This window comes from Patella vulgata, chromosome 8 (assembly GCF_932274485.2).
Source record: "Patella vulgata chromosome 8, xgPatVulg1.2, whole genome shotgun sequence".
Taxonomy (NCBI): Eukaryota; Metazoa; Mollusca; class Gastropoda; family Patellidae; genus Patella; species Patella vulgata.
In genome coordinates this window covers 2164886-2186323 of record NC_065886.2, presented here as the reverse complement: position 1 = coordinate 2186323, position 21438 = coordinate 2164886, and the positions used below count along the sequence as shown (strand labels likewise).

Here is a 21438-nt window from a genome sequence, read left to right as displayed (position 1 = left end):
CCTCCAGGTCACTTGTGTTGTTTCAATATATTACGCAATGTCTCGCTCTCGACCAATCAACCATACATAAAGTCCAGTAATTGTTTATTATCCCTCAATAGTTAGTGTCTTGTATATTAAACAGAATATATTATATAGTTTACTTACCACTGATCACATAAAGCTACATGAGAATATATTATATAGTTTACCTACCATTGATCACATAAAGCTACAACACATTCATCAGCTGATCGTGACATCACCAACTTCTCTGGTTCTTGATAAATAACGGCTTCATTCTAATAAATATACATTATATACTTTAACTATAGATAGATCTAATATTACATACTTCAACTATAGATAGATCTAATATTATATACTTCAACTATAGATAGGTCTAATATTACATACTTCAACTATAGATAGATCTAATATTATATACTTCAACTATAGATAGGTCTAATATTACATACTTCAACTATAGATAGGTCTAATATTATATACTTCAACTATAGATAGGTCTAATATTACATACTTCAACTATAGATAGATCTAATATTATATACTTCTGACAGAGATCGAGATAAGCCAGAAATCACAAATGGCTCTGGTGTCTGTCATTCTGTCTAGCTAACAAGGAACAGTCCTACTCACATGTCGGAACAGTCCCACTAACGTGTCGAAACAGTCCCAATCACGCGTCGGAACAGTCCTACTCCTGCGTCGGAACAGTTCTACTCATGCGTCGGAAAAGTTCTACTCATGCGTCGGAAAAGTTCTACTCATGCGTCGGAACAGCTCTACTCATGCGTCGGAACAGTTCTACTCATGTGTTGGAACAATCGTACTCACATGTCAGAACAGTTACTCATGTTGAATATGAGACAGATATCTACTTCCGTCAACGTAATCAGATTGTTGTCATGGTATTCTTGCTACTGTAGCTAATATTATATAACACCTGGTTATAGACCATTCCCAAGATCTGACATGTAAAAACATGGCATCGAATCTATCTTGGGACCATTTTGACTCTTGAATACTCCTGTGTACTTTTATAACTTGTCTCAGACATGATGCATGAGGATATTATTATTGTTGATAAATAAAACAAATAAATAAAACTTACTCGATCAATCATTTCTTTCTGGATTGTTTTCTTCACATCTTTAACTTTCTTTCCTTCATAACCCTTTACTACTAATACCTATATAAATATACACAACCCTTTACTACTAATACCTGTATAATATAAATAACACTTTACTACTAATACCTGTATAAATATACTTTTATAATATACCTGTATAAATATACTTGTATTACTACTAATACCTGTATAAATATACTTTTATAATATACCTGGGCCCTTATTCACGAAAACTTAAACTAAGTTACAACCGTAATTTTAAGAAATACTGCAACTTCATTGGATATATGCATATTGATTTTACTGGTCAGCCAATCGAATTGCAGTATTTCTTAAAATTTCGATTGTATCTTAGTTTAAGTTTTCGTGAATAAGGGCCCTGTATAATATACACAACCCTTTACTACTAATAACTGTATAAATATAATCATATAGACCTTTCTATCTTACCCCTTCATAAAAACCTTTCATATAGACCATTTCTTTAGCTTCCTGTAATTTATCTCTATCATTCTGACTCTGTATCTTCAAGTTTTCACAAGCTGTTACTGCTGATAGAGTTCCAAATTCTGGTACATCTATAATAGGTACCTACAAGTAGAAATAGTAAAATTAATTTATATCAATAATATAGGCTTCACATGTTTTCAGATCCATTGCATATACTCATATCATGCTTGAAATAAAATATTGTTTAAACCAAGTAGCAATCATTGATAAACACTGGTTACCAAGTAGCAATCATTGATAAACACTGGTTACCAAGTAGCAATCATTGATAAAGACAGGTTACAAAGTAGCAATCATAATATAAGAAAGACAACTCACTGGTTCAAAAGGTAAAACCATTTCATCTTTAATACCATATTTCTCTCTCAAAGCCTACAAAAATAATTTATATTTACATTTAACAAACGTAATTACACAAATAATTTACATGCATGCTTAAAGCTGCTTGATTTGATATTAGTTGTTGCAATATCAGTGTAGTTTGTGTCTTGTCCGCAGGTTTGCCTTGTCCGGTTCGTATGTGTATCGTGCGGTCCTCCTGCACTTACTATTTACAAGTTATGGCTTAATGCCACAAAATTAGCAATGTGCTGTGAGTTTCAAGTGATGGGTGATGTGGTAGTCTTGAAGTTCTAGACTTCAATATCCCAGGTTTGTGGGTGACGTAGCAGTCTTGTAGCTCTAGACTACAATATCCCAGGTTTGTGGGTGACATGACTTGTTGCTCTAAACTACAATATCCTAGGTTCGAAACCCATCATGGGTTGAGACGAACCTTTGGAATTTTTCAAACCCAGCCGTCATTTTTCGTGGGTGGCACCTATTGGGTGAAACAGGAATGATGTAGTCGTTTGATTGGGATAAAAAAAATCTAGGTCCACCCTATGTACACATTCGCTTGCACGTTAAAAGAAAGCCTTACAAATGTAAGAAGAGTAGGCAGAAATCTGCTGCCTGGGCAAAATTTGCATTGCAGATGACAGGTGAAATGATGAGAGATTATTTGTGAAAACAATGCTCGACACTTACCTCTTTTTTCTTCAGATCTCGTAAAGCTGCGAAATCATCGGGAGCATCGGACGGTACGCTGGTTACTACTCCAGTACCTGGTCAATTATAAATATAACTCATAGTTGATATATCTATCAAAATATATATTCACCTAGCTGATATAATACTCAAACTATACTCTCACCTTGCTGATATAATACTCAAACTATACTCTCACCTAGCTGATATAATACTCAAACTATACTCTCACCAAGTTCGATCATAATAAAGAAATATTAACAAACTTGCTTATTGTTGATAAAAGCAATTTTTATGCAAATATAGTCACGGCATGAACATAACTTTATCTTATGGGAATTAAATGATGATGATGTGAACATTCCCTTATCTTATGGGAATTAAATGATGATGATGTGAACATACCCTTATCTTATGGGAATTAAATGATGATGATATGAACATACCCTTATCTTATAGGAATCAGACAGTGTGAACATACCTTTATATTATAAGAATGAGACAGTGTGAACATACCTTTATCTTCTTTAATAGTTAACATGGGTAATGTATAGATGACTTTATAGGATGTTAATGGACCAGATAGTTTGATACCAAGTATATCCTGTAATAATAAAACACATATAAAACTATTTATCAGAAGGAGAATTAGATTTATAACATGTCCTGGGATACAATTAAGACAATCACACAGCTAGAGAAAATCACACTACTTGTGAACATCCTATCTTAATCTTTGAATCAGGGGTTGACGAGTTTGATTACTGTTTACAGGTATATTGTTTCTACGAGGAGGCGGGGTCTAAATGGTAGGAGGAGGTGGGGTCTAACTGGTAGGAGGAGGTGGGGTCTAACTGGTAGGAAGAGGCGTGGTCTAACTGGTAGGAGGAGGTGGGGTCTAACTGGTAGGAGGAGGTGGGGTCTAACTGGTAGGAAGAGGCGTGGTCTAACTGGTAGGAAGAGGCGTGGTCAAACTGGTAGGAAGAGGCGTGGTCTAACTGGTAGGAGGGGGTGGGGTCTAACTGGTAGGAAGAGGCGTGGTCTAACTGGTAGGAGGAGGCAGGGTCTAACTGGTAGGAGGAGGCAGGGTCTAACTGGTAGGAAGAGGCGTGGTCTAACTGGTAGGAGGAGGCAGGGTCTAACTGGTAGGATGAGGCGTGGTCTAACTGGTAGGAGGAGGTGGGGTCTAACTGGTAGGATGAGGCGTGGTCTAACTGGTAGGAGGAGGTGGGGTCTAACTGGTGAATATCAAGTAAACAAACACTTTTCCGTTCTGTAAGCAATCCTGCTCCTCGTCATCTAGCTTGCAATCGACACCACACCACTTAAAGACTCAATGACACACCTAATGATCTAAAGAGCATGCTTGTGACCCCATCCCAACCAATAGCCCCAGATTTAAAGAGCATGCTTGTGACTCCATCCCACCCAATAGCCCCAGATTTAAAGATACTAAATGTGACAAGTCTTTGTAATCAAATCTGTATTAAAATACAGATCTATATTTCGTTTCGTTTTTTTTAGTACTTTCGATGGCCTACATGAAGATCTGACCAGTTGTTATGGGAGGTCGCATCAGAGGTAGTTTTTGACCCTATGACATATGACAATCAATAAACCAATCAGAGTAGATGTTTCTAGTGGGATAGCCTGTATTTACCTGTCCTATCAGCTCCACTAAGATATCAACTTGACCGTTATTTTTCGTAAACCCCTGATAACTCATGTTACGTGCCGATCTGGCTGTACAGACGAACACCTCATCTTTAACAACATCCACCGCAACATATCTCATATCGGGTCGAACCCAACAATTCGTCTGACCAAACATAGTTTCTGGTCGTAATGTAGCAGCCACCAAATAAATCTTCTTCTTACTCAACGATCTACAGATAACAAAAATATAATACCTTCAATTCCCCCAAAATAAAAAAAATCGTAAAAAAACATGAAATACAAAAAGTTCCAACACACCCGTGGTCTGGTAAATGTGGAGAGAAGAGAGAGAAATGGGGTTTAACGTCCACTCGACACAAACTAGGTCATTTCGGGACTAACATATGGTTCAATTTTATTTCAATAATTCGCTTGCACGTAGGGGTCTTTAGCAGTGGGAGGAAATCGGAGGACCCAGAGAAAACCCACGAGGTTGGATAGTAAATGTGGAAGAGACATCAAAAGAAGGATTTGGCAAGGAAAGAGAGAGAGAAATTAGGTTAAACGTCCACTCGACACAAACTAGGTCATTACAGGACTAACATATGGTTCAATTTTATTTACATAATTCACTAGTGCGTATGGATATTTAGCAGTAGTAGGAAACTGCAGGACCCGGAGACAACCCACGAGGCTGGAAATAAAATGAAAGGGGGTTTAACGTCCTACTGTTCTCCTCCTAAACTGGGCTAATGAAGACGGGCATACGCCATACAGAGGGAAATTTTGTCCAAGCAGCGGTGCTTTAACTCAGTTGTACTTGATTCAGTTGTACTTACTGTACTAAGTTGTTCTTACTTTAACTTAGTTGTATTTACTTTTAATTTATTTGTATTTAGTTTTAATTTAGTTGTACTTACTTTAATTTGGGAGGTAAAGGTTCCAATACTCGTAGTTTAATTAAAGTATATTCTTGTGGTCCAACACCCTACAATATAAACCATATCAATAACAATTTCATCTATTGTCTAACAGTTTTTACGATATGGGCAGGGACAGTTGTTTTATAGTACTGTAGAACTTCGACAACTCATCAGATCACCCCAAACCGCCTGACGCTTGCACAGCTGAGATGGGCGCGAATAGCTATTCACATATTTTGGAAGGTTTGAGGTTTTGAAGTGTTTTGATTGGATTAAAAACTGAGCTCCTGTGTGCACGTGTACATCACGGAACCCGTGACACGGAACCCTTGACACGGAACCCTTGACAGTAGGAAGTATATATACAAGTAGGACATAGCGTTGACTCAATGACACAAATAATGATACAATGCACTTCGGCCATACAACCCACCACAATATAGTACAATAAGTAGAAACAAATTGATATGTAACAGACCTCTCCTGAAGATCTGTCATGGTCCATACAGGGCTGCCCATCTTTAGGAGAAAAAATTGTATATCTGAAAAAATATATGTATCAATTAAAAAAGAAGTCATTTTGAAATATATACGTAATAAATTACTTGTGTCCATGTTATCCTTGAATGTAACTGATCCAGTCATTCAGCTGACTATAAAGGTCCATTACCTCCCTTTCATTCTATAAATAGAGGTTGCCAGGACGTCACCTGCACCCACCACAGTATGGTTCTTTGCTTGATTTTATACAACATCCAGAAGCTTTTTTGTCTCCAAGCTTTTTTTATTATCCCTGTCATGTACAAGCGGGAAAGGAAACCACACCACTTGACTCAATGACAGTCCTAATGATACAGCGCCCACCCGTTAACCATCCGGCCACCTACGCCCCCCCCCTAGTCCTTACAGCACACTGAAAGGGGAGAAAGAAATGAAATGAAATGGGGTTTAACGTCCTACTGTTCTGCTCCTATGCTGGGCTAATGAAGACGGGCATACGCCATACAGTGTGCTATGAAGGAAATTTTGCCCGGGCAGCGGCACTATCGCCTACTCTTAAATCGAATTCCAACTGCCAAGGGATTTTTTACGTGCATTCTAATGTATACACGGGACCTCGGTTTTTCGTCTCTTTCGAAAGACTAGACAGCTGTCCTTGTCAGGCCCTCCATCCTGCATCACTGACAAGGGGGAACCACGCCGGAAAATATGGATGAACTTTCTCGGCCAATGCAGGGATCGAACACCCGACCTCCAGGCTAGCGAGCCAGCACCTTACCCACTTACCCACGTGATCCCCCAGGTGAGAAAGAGAAATGGGGATTAACGTACACTCGTCAGAAACTACTTAGAAATTCACTTGCTCGTAGAGATAACCGGAGGACCCTACTCCTTGTCACGTACAAACAGGAAATTGAAACCATGCCACTTGACAAAATGGCAGACATTATGATCCAAAACCAAAGATCCGATTCAGCTCCACAAACTCCAACCATATGTTAGTCCCAAAATGATCTAATCTGTGTCGAGTGGATGTTCAATCCCATCTATCTCTCTCTCCCTAAACTGAAAAATTCCACGTACCGTTTACCAAACTTGATCTTGTCACGAGCTTTAAGATGGTTGAACTGCCATCGTACAAATGAATCATAATAAGGGTTAGCGTCAGTTGTTATAAACGATCTTCTCCAATCCACCTGTAAAACCAAACAAAATAAATAAACATATCATATTATTTTTTATTTTGAGATTTAACAGAATTCTAGACATGACATCTGATTATTTAAAGGTACATTATGTTAGATAACAAACTCGTTGTTCTTGTTGAAAACTTCATTCAAATTACTTTATATTCGGTTTGTAGTTTTGACAAGAATGGTTAGCGTGTGTACATTTGATCACACAGTCTGTTATTGAGTCAACTGCTGTGGTTCTGATTCCCCGCTTGTATGTGACGAGGAGTAGGGTCACCTGTCCAACCTCGTGGGTCCTCCTGTTTCCTTCCCACTGCTAAAGACCCCAATGTGCAATAATTGAAATAAAATTGAACCATATGTTAGTCCTGAAATGACCTAGTTTCTGTCTCTCTCAGTACCAACTGGAATGCATGCACCATGCAGTGTAGTATGCTGGGAATCTGCCCCGACATTTCTGCCTTTTATTCATCAAAAACAAATTGCCAAAGGATCTTTTACTTGCACATCAATATGCACATTGATGAATCTCTGTTTTTTAGTCCCAATTTCTTGGCATACCCAAGGAATCGTATCTGGGATCTCCTGGTCAGCGAGCCATGGCCAGTGCCTTACTCATTGTACTGCAGTGGCTTACAGACAAAGATAAAGGATTGTACAAGCTTTATGGAATTAAACCAGGGTGGGTACATCACTTACCTTAATTCCTATCCCAGTCAGGTCATTAATAGCATGAGGTGGGTTCATCTCTTACCTTAATTCCTATCCCAGTCAAATCATTGATAGCATGAGGAGGCTACATCTCTTACCTTTATTCCCATCCCAGTCAAATCATTGATAGCATGAGGTGGAAAATACTTCAACCAATGCATGGGATCAGCAAATTCAGTGATTTCATCATCTGATAATCCTAGAGCCTTCATTATCATCCACTGATATTTTAACCCTCCTGTTTTAGCCAAAACTTTACCCTAAACAAATATATAACAACAGATTAGAATGACATGGAAGAGTTCTGTCAGTAACACATGATGTAATAAACTCCCTCTCTCTATCTCCCTCACTCTATCCCTTTCTCTCTCTCCTTTCTATCCACCACCCCCATCTCTTTCTATCCACCACCCCCATCTCTTTCTATCCACCACCCCCATCTTTTTCTATCCACCACCCCCATCTCTCTCTTTCCTCCTCTCACTATCCTCCCCTATCTATCCTCCTCAATCTCCCTCTCTCTGTATCTCCTCTCTCTCCATCTCCCTTTATCTCCACCACCCCCTCCCCGATCTCACTGCATCCACCACCAACCCATCTTTCTCTATACTCCTCTCTTTATCTCCCCCCTCTCTCTCTATACTCCTCTCTCTATCCTCCCCCCCTCTCTCTATTGCCCTCTCTGTATTCCCCCTCCCTTTTTCTATCCACCCCTCATCTCCTCCTCTCTCTCTATCTCCCCTCTCTATCTCCACCCTCTAAGCTCTCTATCTCCGTATCTCCACCTCTATCTCTATCTTTGCCCCCCCCCCCTCTCTGAATCCCTCTCCAACTTGAGTCAATCATTTGAGTTATGCACAAGACTTCTGTGAGTAATAGACCAATGGACAGACATTCCCTGTGGGTGATTGTAAAAGCTATATTTCTATTGGATGTTTACAGTACACAACTTAGAACAAGATTTGACATGTGTTAAGAAAAAAAGCGAATGTGGTAAAAATATGTAATACAGAATATAAAACAAAAAAAAAACTGACTTAAATAATAGTCAGTTGTTTCTGACTTATTGAATAAATCCAAAAGGTCAAGGTCAATCTAGTGACCTTTATAAATAAGTTTAATAATAGATCAATAATTCTATCAAATAAAACATTCTAATAAAATTGAATTGATTTTACCTTTTTTCTTTTCGATTTATCAGCAATGACGGACTCAACATCTTTCTTTACTACTTCTGTTACTTCCTCTTCTACAGGAAATACTGGCGGGAAACCAAACGTCTCCATTTCTCTCTTTAGTTTATCAGAACATGCCTAGAATAATAAATTACAGGAGATAACACAAGGTATTCATTGTTACAGAGAGAGATTGAGATAGGATAGAGAGAGAAAGAGAGAGAGAGAGAGAGCGACTAGGTCATTTCGGGACTAACATATGGTTTAATTTGAAAATAATAATTTGCTTGGGTGTAAAGGTCTTTAGCAGTTGGAGGAAAACGGAGGACCCGGAGAAAACCAACGAGGTTGGACAGGCGACCCTACTTCTTGTCAGTACAACATGGGATTCGAAACCAAGCCAGTTGACTCGATGGCAGACCTTATGATACAATACACTTGTGCTATCCATTCAGCCATCCACTCCATCCTTCATTGCTACAGATGCCAATAGTCTAGTCACAACTATCAAGAGTTCTTTTACGAGTGCGCCAATGTATGGACACAGATCACCAAATATTCCTACGCCGTCACCCACGAAACAAGGGCCAAAGCTATTTTTAGTCTTCCTCTCCCTTTTCCTTTTTCCCCCTTTTGCATGGCGATTTTTGTTGACTTTTTGGTGTAGAATTGAGGAAAAGGGTTTGAAAATACATTTTCTGCCAGGTTTTGGTGAATATTCATAATTTTGATGCGGAAGGATACAAGAGTTGAGAGGTTGGTTACGTTGAAATGTAGGGCCTGAAATTGCATGTTTACTTGTCTCCACTTCCAGCTTGTGTATCTCAAGTTTTTCATGAAGAACCTCATACGTGCTTTTGGGCAAGTGGTTGCCACATGTTGCTCCATCTGTGGTAGAAAGCGTTCTACCCAACGAAAATTTGGGAAAAAGTTAGAGCCGGTCTAAGATACGAGAATTAACATTGGAGTCAATGGGGAAATCTTTAGTGATCTGTGTCCGTATACACAGTGTGTCATTTTTTTAGGCCCGTCCGAACGACTATACGGAATCGAATACGGAACATCCAGGTTGTTTACGAGCCATCGACCTACCAACTAAACCATCTTGCCTCCCAGGACACGGAGGAGACCCAAGAGGTTGTTACATACATGCTGGTGATAGAAAAAAAGCCACTTGACCTTATGATCTAAAGTTCATGTGTAAAACCACTCGACCGCCCAACCTCTCTCTATAAATTAGAACTTACTTTGATTGGCATGCCTGTACAATGTAAACCAAATGGAAACAAACAGTTTTTACCCATCAGTCTCTGGAATCCTACCGCAAACTGAAAATAAAATAACTCGTTATTAGTTTAAGGTTGTGTAAACTAAAAATAAAAACAAGTGAGAGGGGTTATTTAATAATTACAGACCCCTGGATCCATTCACTTGATTTCATAGTTCTTTTATCGTTTATTGCTTACAATGTGTTATCTGTGTTATCTATAGGTCAGTCTGATTAAAACACAGATCTATATGTCCTCCACGACATAAAGATCTGACCAGTTGTACTGGGAGGTCATGTCAGGGGTCATACGAGCGGCTTTTGGCCCTATGATGCTTGACTTTTGATTAACCATGAACTCGCTGTAACAGACCATTTCATTGGCTAATTTCTCACGTTAACCAGAACACAGCTTATATAACAACTCTTCCAGATCCTAGTGTAGTAAAGACAAGAAAAATGAAATTTTGAACTATAAAAAATTAAATGAAATAGGATGTGTGTTTTAATTGGATTGGTGTGTTTGTCATATTGGTATCTCTTGTTTATGGGTGTTGTGGTTCTCCAGCAGATTAAATAATATGTTAACAGTCTAATAATATCAAAATTAGAAATAAAATTAATGGAGTTTAACATCTTACTGTTCTATTAATATTAGAAGACAATCAGATTAAAATGTGGTTTCTTTTTTTTCTGATTTACAACATTGTAATCTATTTACTATCCAAATCATGTTCTGCTGACCATTCCCCCCTCCCCAACTCGTTATAGCCCTCAGATCCATTCTACTTACCTCACATTTTGAAAGAGAAAATGTATGACCTAAATGAAGTCTTCCATTCATGTAAGGATATGGAAATGTCACCAAATATTTCTCCTGTCTGAAATAAACCCAAATCAGTATTTCTAAACATGACTTCCAAGTTTCAGGTGCAATAACTACAATGTACATGTGTGTATCGCTAGCCGGCAATATTTACTGGATTTGAATACATTTTGTTAAGGACTTTGTTTTTTATCGTACCGACTTTAGTAATATTGATCGAGGCCTAAAAATCTAATGCTAATATCTCTGTTCAAAGTGGAGCAATTTGACTCAAATTTTCAGCATATTCTATTTACGTTATCTATTTTTAAACTATTATAGTGAGAACTATCAATTCTTTGTCAAATCTCCCATAATGTCCCTTTGAGAGCTGGAATTTTCTCAAAAGATTATCCAGTGTTGGCATTTTGATTTTGTTTTCTTAATTAAATAATAAATTACATTGTAGTGTGTCCAGATTAAACAGTGAAAATTTCGCTAGTTTCCCGAAAATGGACGATCAAGAAATGTGTGTACGGTAATAACATACTTGGCCTCAGGTGTTCCTGGGGTTGGTGCATCAGCCTCAAATATCTTTTCTTCATTCCATCTCGCTTGAACTCTCTTTTGTATTTCTAACAGTTCCGTTAGTTTCGCTGTACTTTTTCTTTCCATTTTGTCACTAAAGTATAAAACATACGTTGCCAGGCAATGAACTACAAATGTTTATTCTCACCAGCAGATCGGGTTGAATTTTACTATCTGCAGGCTTTTGATTTTTTTTTTTAATAAATAAAAACGTCATTCCCTCCAATATTTTGGGGAACATGGGGATAATCCTACTTCTAACAACTGACGACAAGGTGGATAAGTTTTGAATCTGAACGTCTCAGGGTCTGTTACGGCATGTACGCGACGGGAGAGTGAGTGCGTTAGGTTATTGATAGAGCTGATTTAATGCTCTCTTTTGACGGAACGCATACTATATTATCATCCAGGTGGTTCCAATCAATAACGAAGTGGATATTTGACCGTATACGGCAAAGTATCTACTTCGGCTATTTTACCGTACATCGTTTCTGATTTCAAGTTCGGCGCAGAAGCACGATTTTACGGGAAAATCATAAACCACTGACAGTCTTAGTACTTAATTAAAAAGTCAAAATCCGCAGAAATGCGCCCTCGACCAAAATAGAATAATATTCTAAATGCTTTTCTACAATTTACATTTATTATATTATTTTCTTTTAAAAATAATTCTCCAGTTTCTAGAATAGAAATTCAAGTATGGCTATTTCGTTCCTTTATAAGAAACGAAAAAAGAAGCAATGTTAGACAAAAAACAAATAGAACTGTTGGGTTAGGGTTAGGGTTATGGGTTAATGTCAGACGGCATTGCCAAAGCGAAAACTGCTATGTCCAGGTATCAGAGAACTGCGCATGTTAAACGGAAGTGTACGGCAAAATAGTAAATAAAGTAAAGTGCCGTATAATACGGCTAAATATCCACTGCCAATCAATAATTGATTTTTGCTAATAAAAGTGCAGTGTTTATAACTTAAGAATTCAAAAATGAAATGAAAACAGTGAGAAATGTTTCTGCCATCTGTCAACACAGGCCTGAATAAGTAATGTTTCGGACTAACAGTAGATAAGTGACGATTAGAACGACCTAAAACAGTAACACATAAACTCTGAAAAACATACGTCAACAAACCGCTCCTCCTTGCAGGTAGTTAACTCGTTCGCTTCTGGCTGTTTTATGATTATAGCGATTGCAAGTCCCTATGCGAATTACTCTTTGGTTCTCTGTGAATTTAGATTTCCCCGAATTACATTATTTCATACAGTTTGTCATAGAGAAATAGGATGATGAAATTAACAATATTGTTGTTGTAACCTTACCCATGTGGATTTCTCATAGAATCGATGTTGGTTGTCGTAAAATACTATTTCTTTATCAAATACTTATGTTTACGCCATTTTAATGAGATAAATTGGTTGCATAAGGATTTACATTTACCAGTGTTCCATAATAGGAATATGCAGCTTCTTTCGCGATTGTTTCGCTGAAACATTATAATTTGCGACAACTAAAAATAATTCTATTTAGACCGTTTGTTGTTTTTAATTTTGAAGAGCATAAGCGAAACCTGAAGTAGACTATTTCATAACACGGTCAAGTGACGTTGAATATGACAGATTTTGATGAAAGGAGTGGTGCGGTGGTGGTAAAAACCGACTGGGGGCAGTGGTTTCAATCAATGGAAGACCTAAATATAGAAATCAATGTCCCACCAAATACTAAAGCTAAAGATATCAAATGTGATATTGGAAATAAACATTTGAGTGTTGATGTTCATGGAAACACCATCATAAATGTAAATCTTAGACCGTTTTTTTTAAAATCAAATTATTGTAATAAATTTTAACATTTATTTAATGTCATTATGGTCTTCGATCGAATCCAAATGTAATTTAATATTGGTTAGTGAGCGAGCGCCTTACTGAACCACACTGAGTTACCTTTTCCAATTTGAGCTGCCATTGGCCGAGAAAGTTCATCAAGATTTTCCGGCGTGGTTCCCCCCTATCAGTGATGCAGGATGGAGGGCCTGACAAGGACAGCTGTCTAGTCATTCGGATGGTACGAAAAACCGAGGTCCCATGTACACATTGGTGTGCAAAAAAAGATCCCTTGACAGTTGGAATTCGATATAAGAGTAGGCCGTAGTGCCGCTGTCCGGGCAAAATTTCCCTCATAGCACACTGTATGGCTTATGCCCGTCTTCATTAGCCCAGTTTGGAGCAAAACAGTAGGATGTTAAACCCCATTTCATTTCATTTTCATTTCCTATTTGAGCTTGGTGCCCTGTCATAAAAATTTTACATGTCTGGGGAACTTTCTCGACCATTATCGGGATCTGACTTATAAACTGGTTAGTAAGCCAGGGCCTTACTAAGCCATTGTGGATAACCTGTTTCTATTGGAGCCCAGTTATAAATATTTAATATACTTGTTGTATTATTTATTTTTCAGGGAGATCTGACAGAACCTATTCATACAGATGATGCTGTCTGGACTTTAGGTAATCATTTTTACACCAGGAAATGGGCGACCCACTGCTGGTGGTGGTGGTGTCCTTGTTGTTATTATAGAATCAATTGGACCACCTCCTTTAATATAGAAAGATTTAGAATATCTCCTTTAATATAGACACATTTGGGCAACCTCCTTTAATATAGAAACATTTAGAATATCTCCTTTAATATAGACACAGTTGGACCATCCCACTTTAATATAGAAACAGTTGGACCGTCTCCTTAAATATAGAAACAGTTCGACCATCCCCCTTTAATATAGTAACAGTTCGATTTGGATGAAGAGTTGACAGAATCGTCAGTGTCTGGGTAAAATTCATGTGATAGAACTCTGCATGATGTATGCATGTCTTCATTAGCCAGACGGCAGAATAGTATAAGATTTTGGATGTTAATGTCTGTCATTGAGTCTAAAGATGTGGTTTTGCTTCCCTGCTTGTACATGACAAGGAGTAAGGTCAAGGTCAAGATTCATGGATTTTCTCCGGGTCCTCAGATTTCCCCCCACAGCTAAAGAACCCTATGCGTAAGTGAATCTTTGAAATAAAAAAATCGAACCACATTAGCTCGGAAATGACCTAGTCATTTTTCTCTTGTCCTTATTAGTCTGATTGGTGCATTGAGGGGTTGGATGGCCGAATGGTTAGCACGTGCGCGCTGTATCATAAGGTCTATCATTAAGTCAACTGGCAGGGTTTCGATTCCCCGGTTGTACGTGACAAGGAGTAGCATCGTCTGTTCAACCTCGTGGGTTTTCTCCGGGTTCTCCCACTGCTAAAAACCCCTACGTGCAAGCGAATTATTGAAATAAAATTGATCCATATGTAATCCCATAATGACCTAATATGTGTCAAGTTGGACTTTAAACCCCATTTTATTTGTTTTATTTGTAGAGGATGGGAAGTTATTGAGAATCTGTTTAAGTAAAACTTACACGACACCAGACCATTGTTGGAAGTCGTTATTGATAGATCAATATCAGGCTGATAGTTTCATCTACGACGAGATGCAGAAAAAACTTACTTTAGAATCTTTTCAGAAAAAGGTAGTGTATCATAAGTGGTGGAAACACACTAGCCGAATGATTGGCCGAATTGTTCAGCTAAAACAATTGGTGCCGAAATTCGCCTAGTGTGTCCACTGTCATTCGCCCGAATATATTCCTTGAATGACATTTACAATATTCATAATAACACAACTTTATTGATTTACTACTTCTTGGTTTATTACATACAATGTTACAATACTCTTACAGGTATATTCATCAAGCAATGATCAATAATGAATAATAACCTTACATTTATAGTACTAGTACATCCATGAGTAAGACAATTTAACAATCAAAACATAACATTAATTAAGACTTATAACAACAACTATTTCCCTTTGAATATGACTTCACTATCTCCCTTAAATAGAACAGATTAAAATGGGGACCGAAGCCATCAACTAGACTAAAATATAATCCTACAATCAATACCCCTTTACTACTACTACTCTCTCTCTCTCTCTCTCTCTCTCTCTCTCTCTCCTTAAATGAAATATATTTAATGATAATACCAAATAAATGTTATTACAAGCTTCATTTTAATTTGTTACTTTCAATTGAGCAGAAATATAACTCTGAAAAAAAGAGGGGGGGGGTAGAGGCTATAATTACTATCAGATAGGTATTATAGATTAGAACTCAGAGGAAATTGTGGAGGGGGGAGGGGGGCTCCCCACCGCCACTACTCCACTGTAAATACAACTGTATTTTTTTTATTTTAGAATCCAGGATTTGATTTCAGTGGTGCAAGTATTTCTGGTAAATATCAAGACGGTGGACCATCCCTTCCTGATACTTAGTTGTCATGGAAATGCATTTAAAGGAAATGTCCCAGATATCACAGACTACTTTAAATCTAAAAACCAAAAACCAAATGGTGCGAAGCATTGCTGCTGTTTTGGCCTCACTCCATGCTAATCATGTACATGTCTGCACTTAAATGAGCAGAAATTATCTCTGAGCTTCTGATTTCATCAAATTCGCAGGGTAATTCCCCAGACCATACGCCAAACTTGATGTCATTTCCACCTATGACCCCTCGCTGCTCAAATTCATGGACACGCCCTTTCAAACTGTAATAAAATAGTTTATTGATCTAGTGAAGTTAAAACTTGTAAGTTTTGGGCAGTTTGGGAATGATTGTTAAAATTGTTTAACAGAGTTTGGCAACTCGGATATTGGCAGGGTTATCCAGACTCTACTGCCACTGATAATATAGAGACTGGTCACACTAGACTAAGATCACCATTTTTACGATTCTTTCATGCAGAATTTACCCGTTTATTCACTAAACTATATCTGGGACAGATCCTTTAATGATTTGAAGAAGACGACCCTAACTCATGTTTTATGAATTAGATGTGTTTTTTTAGACATCTCATGTGTTTTTTAGGCATTTCATGTGTTTTTTAGGCATTTCTTGTGTTTTAGACATCATATATCATGTAGTGTTTAAATGGCATTTAAGAATTGACAATCATAAATAAATATATAGAACTATATGGAATAACAAGATATTAAAACCCATTCAGGCGCTTATATTTAAACTAGTTCCAAATCACCGGAGATTTGAAGTTAGGATCTGACAAGGACAGCTGTATAGTCATTCGGATGGTACAAAAAAAACAAGGTCCCGTGTACACATTGGCGTGCACGTAAAAGATCCCTTGACAGTTGGAATTCGATATAAGAGTAGGCCGCTGTTGCTGCTGTCCGGAAAAAATTTCCCTCATAGCACACTGTATGGCGTATGCCCGTCTTCATTAGTCCAGTTTGGAGCAGAACAGTAGGATGTTAAACCCATTTCATTTCATTTAAGTTAGGATAGTGTTGCGTTTACACATACTATAAACCAAACTTGTTTAAACTATTTGCTCCTGGTCAGTTAAAGGTTAGAGGTAATTATGCATGAACACATGTCGTCATTTTGCCAGGAGGATAGCGTGCCTGAAGCAAACTGGTGCCGAGCTGATACTTTCAGACGGCCAAGATAAGATAGCTTTTAAGAAAAGTCTTCTCGAAGACAAGTACAGAGCTGTGTTTTTTAAACCAATTTATTTGCCTCAACTCAGAGTTCATACACTCCAATTAAACTGGTATAACGATAGCCGGGGATTTTAATTTTTTAAAACCAGTTTAACATGCGTGTCTGAACTCTAAACATGGATATCTGGCTGTAAATCTCATGAACCAAACATTCTTAGACTTAAGTTAAGAATTTACTCAACTTTCAATCACTGTTTATGAGAAATATCTTTGATCCAGAATTTGCACTTTATTGTTGATGTATTTGATACATTAAAACAACAAAAGTTTTATAAAGGGCTATATTTTAGTTAAAATAAGGTGAACAATTTTGAGTAAATTCTTAACTCAAGTCTGAGAATGATTTGTGACTTGGGTGAAGATTAGTAAGACTGAGGGAAATAAATCAGATCATATAACAATTTATTTTGTATATAAATGAGGGGATTTAGGTGGCTGAAGTGTTTTAACGTGTGCTCTGTAAGTCATAAGGTCTGTCATTGAGTCAAGTAGTGTGGTTTCGATTCCCAACTTGTACATGACAAGGAGTAGAGTCCACTGTTCAACCTCGCGGGTTTTCTCCAGGTCCTCCCACTGCTAAAGACCCGATTCGCGAGCGATTTATTGCAATTGAACCATATGTTAGTCCCGATATAACCTAGTTTCAGTCGAATGGACGTTAAACCCCATTTTTCTCTCTATGTGTATAAATGCTTGTTTCTTTACCATCTGAATCTTGCCTGATAAAGAGAGAGCGAGAAATGGGGTTTAACGTCCACTCGACACAAACTAGGTCATTTTGGGACTAACAATAATTCGCTTGCACGTAGGGGTCTTCGGTAGTGGGAGGAAACCGGAAGACTCGGAGAAAACCCACGAGATTGGACAGGCGACCCTAATCCTCATCACGTACAACCAGGGAATCGAAACCACGCCAGTTGACTCACTGACAGACCTTATGATACAGCGCGCATGTGCTAACCATTCGGCCATCCAACCCAGCTTTGCCTGATAAAGATTAGAACATCTTAGTTTAAATATCCGATTAATAAAAGCTAAGTAATTGTTATTCCAGATAATTGTATATATTTATTTATTATATTTATGTAGATTCATATCACGTGCTATGTAAAATCTAAAAGCTGAAAGCCATTGATTGTCATTTACAAAGATATGATCAATTGAAATTATTGCAAAATTCAACTTCGGATGCAGACAAAAAAAACCCAAAACAGCAACACTTATATGTATCAATCTGACTAAAATACACATCTATATTTCGTTTCGTTTTTTATACTTTTGATGGCCTACACTAAATGAAGATCTGACTAGTTTTACGAGCGATTTTTGACCCTATGACATCACACAATCAGCGTTGACGTTTCTAGTGGTTTACCCACAGTTCTGTGTATAGCGCGCAAAGAAGTCGCCGTAACAGACTGTTTCATTGGCTAATCCCTCTCGCCATCCAGAATGCATGTTATATAACAACTCTTCCAGATCCTAGTGTAGTACAGACAAATAAAACAAAATTTTGAACTATAAAAACGAAACAAAATAGGATCTGTGTTTTAACCAGATTGTATATGTGTTGGATAAATTCTAAATTTAGGAGATCATCTATTGTAATTAAAGGTCACCGCAAAAGCTTCATAACTTTTATAGATAATGCAAGTAATTATGTCAACATATCCTTTCCATAAGTATAACAGGAACCCGAATGTCAATATTACCTTTTATCGGTGACCATTAAATATTATATACTCAATTTGAGTATATTTTAGCATGGATTAATTTGTGAAAAAATTTGATATTGACCGAAAAACCGCAAATGACAATCAATGCCTCGGCCTATAGGTGTAAAGATTTTGGTCATTTATTTAACAGCTACTCCACTTTATTTATCAATTTTACAACTTTCCGAAATTTTATCCGGATTATCGCTTTTTATTGTTTAATTTAACATTGTAACGTGAACTGGCTGACTTATCGCCATTCACCAGACGACCATCATCAACACTGGTCGCATTATTTCCTCTTTCTTGTAAATCATTGTTTTGTTTTTTATTTTGAGTGAAGCCTGGTATTATTACAGGTCCGGGTGGATACGTACGGCAAACCCGCCAGATCCATTCACTTAATTATATATTATTGCTTATTTCTTGTGTATTTTTTTGTCTTGTCCACAGTTTTTTGTCAATTTTGTTTGCATGTAGATCTTTCCCCCTGAATCCAATGAGATATATTATTTTGGGTGCATATGAATTATATAAATTTAAAATATGTGACCTGTGAAAGCAAAATGAGATGGAAGTCGTAAGTCACTGTTTACTATATACATATATCGGATGAACAAAAATCTCGAAATAGGCTAAAAAATATTAACGAAATAGAGTTTCTTTTATTTGTCAAATCTAAACTTTAAACATACATTATGGGAGATTAGATAAAGAGCTGGCAGTTCTCACTATGATAGTTAAAAACTAGATAATATAAAGGCAATTTGCTGAAAATTTCAGTCAAATTTATCCACTCTGAACCGATCATTTAGCGATTGAATTTTAGCCTACTCTCGATCATCATAACTAAAGTTACTAATCATGAATGAAAGGTGAGCACCAAATCGGATCCTAATCCAGTAAATATTGTGGGCTACCGATGGCATCGAGAGTTGATTATGGTCTGGAGAAGTTAATTAATGTCTAATTAATAGTTTATATAACATTTCAGGCCTAAAGAAAGACCTGCATTAGGCAGATTTAGCTCTTGCATAATGTATGTTTAACATTTTGTGCTGTATCATTAAAAATATAATTTTAGTCTTTTTTAAGAGTTTTGTTCATATCGCTACTACTTGCGACTCATTTTGTTATCACAGGTCACGTAGATTGTCAGTATCTCTCTCTATTTGTTCTCTGGTCTCGGCTAATTCTGGTGCTCAAATAAATTGTAAAATAGAATTTAAGGGCAGCTAAATTTCACAGAATGAAGAAACGAAATCGTCAGTTTCATGTCACTTTAAAACATCGAAGCCGTTGTTCAGGTCACAGGTCCACACAGTAACAAACTAAGTCTGTACTGAATTTAAACTCATTGTTAAGAATCACTGGTTACCATGACAACAGTGGGGACATTAGTTGTTGACAGAAACATGGAATTTGAAATCTTAAAATAAATTCTTGAACTATTATGGAAAATAAAATGATTAAAGATTAAAATATCTCTTGGTTTTTATACGCCCACATTTTCATGTAGACGTAATTGTCGTCGCCCCTGTCTGTCCTGACGTCCGTCTGTCCGTCCACAATTCGTTTGTGGACACAGGTCTCAATTCTCATCCGATTTTGACGAAACTTGAAATATAGGTTTATCTCCAAAAGATCTCGGTTGCTTTCGATATTGGCATGTATCGGATCGAAACTTCATTGTACGAAAAATCATGTTTTTAGCTTGTGGGCCCTATAGAGATCACAAGTTTAATCCTATTTTGATGAAACTTGAAATGTAAGTGTAGCCTATAACCCCAAGATCTCGGTTCCTTCGATATTCGCGCACATCGGTCCGTAACTTCCTAAATTATGGCCCCTGGTTGTACGAAAAATCGTGTTTTTAGCATGAGGTCCCTCTAGATGTCACAATTATTATCCGATTTGAAAAAAACGTTCAAGTATATCACTGTTACACCGTAATTTTGGTTGAGTTCGAATTTCGTTAAAAATCGGACCAAAACTGTCGAACAAAATGGCCGCCCTTTGTACACAATTAGCTTAAAAATATGGTATATCAATGTTGTGGACCCTCTAGACGTCATAATTTTCTTCTGATTTTGATGAAACTTGAAATGTAAGTTTATAACTCAAAGATCTTTTTCCTTTCAATATCCGTGCATAACGGATCGTAACTTCCTGAATTATGGCCCTTGATTGAACAAAAAGTCACGTTTTTAGCCTATGGTCCCTGTAGAGATCACAATTTTTATCTGATTTGAAAAAAATGTGTGAATATATCACCATTACACACTAACATCTTGGATTCTTTTGATACATGTAGTTACCCGAACTTAACTTCCTGGATTATGGCCCCTGATTGTTCGAAAAAAGGCATTTTTAGCTTGTGGATTCTCTAGAGGTCACAATTTTTTTTTTTCCGATTTTAAAAACCGTTTAAATATTTCACCATTCCATCATAATGAAGGTTGAATTCGATTTTCGGGAAAATTGAAATGAAACTGCCAACAAAATGGCCGCTCTTTGTACGCAAATTGTGTAAAAGTATGCAATACGAAGGTTGTCGACCCTCTAGAGGTCACAATTTTTATCCGATCTGATGAAACTTAATACATATCTTTATATCCCTAA

At 37.3% G+C, this 21438-nt stretch overlaps 2 protein-coding genes across 2 annotated transcripts; one reads left to right on the top strand and one right to left on the bottom strand.

The window, feature by feature from the left end:
- Window positions 1–1185: 1185 nt before the first annotated feature.
- LOC126830597 (leucine--tRNA ligase, cytoplasmic) lies at window positions 1186–12922 on the bottom strand. The gene is made up of 15 exons (XM_056102796.1): window positions 12811–12922; window positions 11456–11587; window positions 10894–10981; window positions 10081–10161; window positions 8837–8971; window positions 7757–7918; window positions 6838–6950; window positions 5732–5795; window positions 5251–5318; window positions 4335–4560; window positions 3191–3278; window positions 2675–2751; window positions 1964–2017; window positions 1586–1726; window positions 1186–1227 (listed from the first exon to the last, which is right to left on the bottom strand). The coding sequence occupies exons 1-15, from the start codon at window positions 12825–12827 to the stop codon at window positions 1186–1188; spliced, it is 1488 nt and encodes a 495-aa protein (XP_055958771.1). The 5' UTR covers window positions 12828–12922.
- A 118-nt stretch (window positions 12923–13040) lies between these two features.
- On the top strand, window positions 13041–20298 carry LOC126830224 (nudC domain-containing protein 2). Its single transcript, XM_050560578.2, has 4 exons — window positions 13041–13286; window positions 13946–13994; window positions 14901–15052; window positions 15778–20298. Exons 1-4 carry the CDS (start codon window positions 13101–13103, stop codon window positions 15853–15855), a joined length of 465 nt encoding a protein of 154 aa, XP_050416535.1. The 5' UTR covers window positions 13041–13100; the 3' UTR covers window positions 15856–20298.
- The last annotated feature ends 1140 nt before the right edge of the window (window positions 20299–21438 follow it).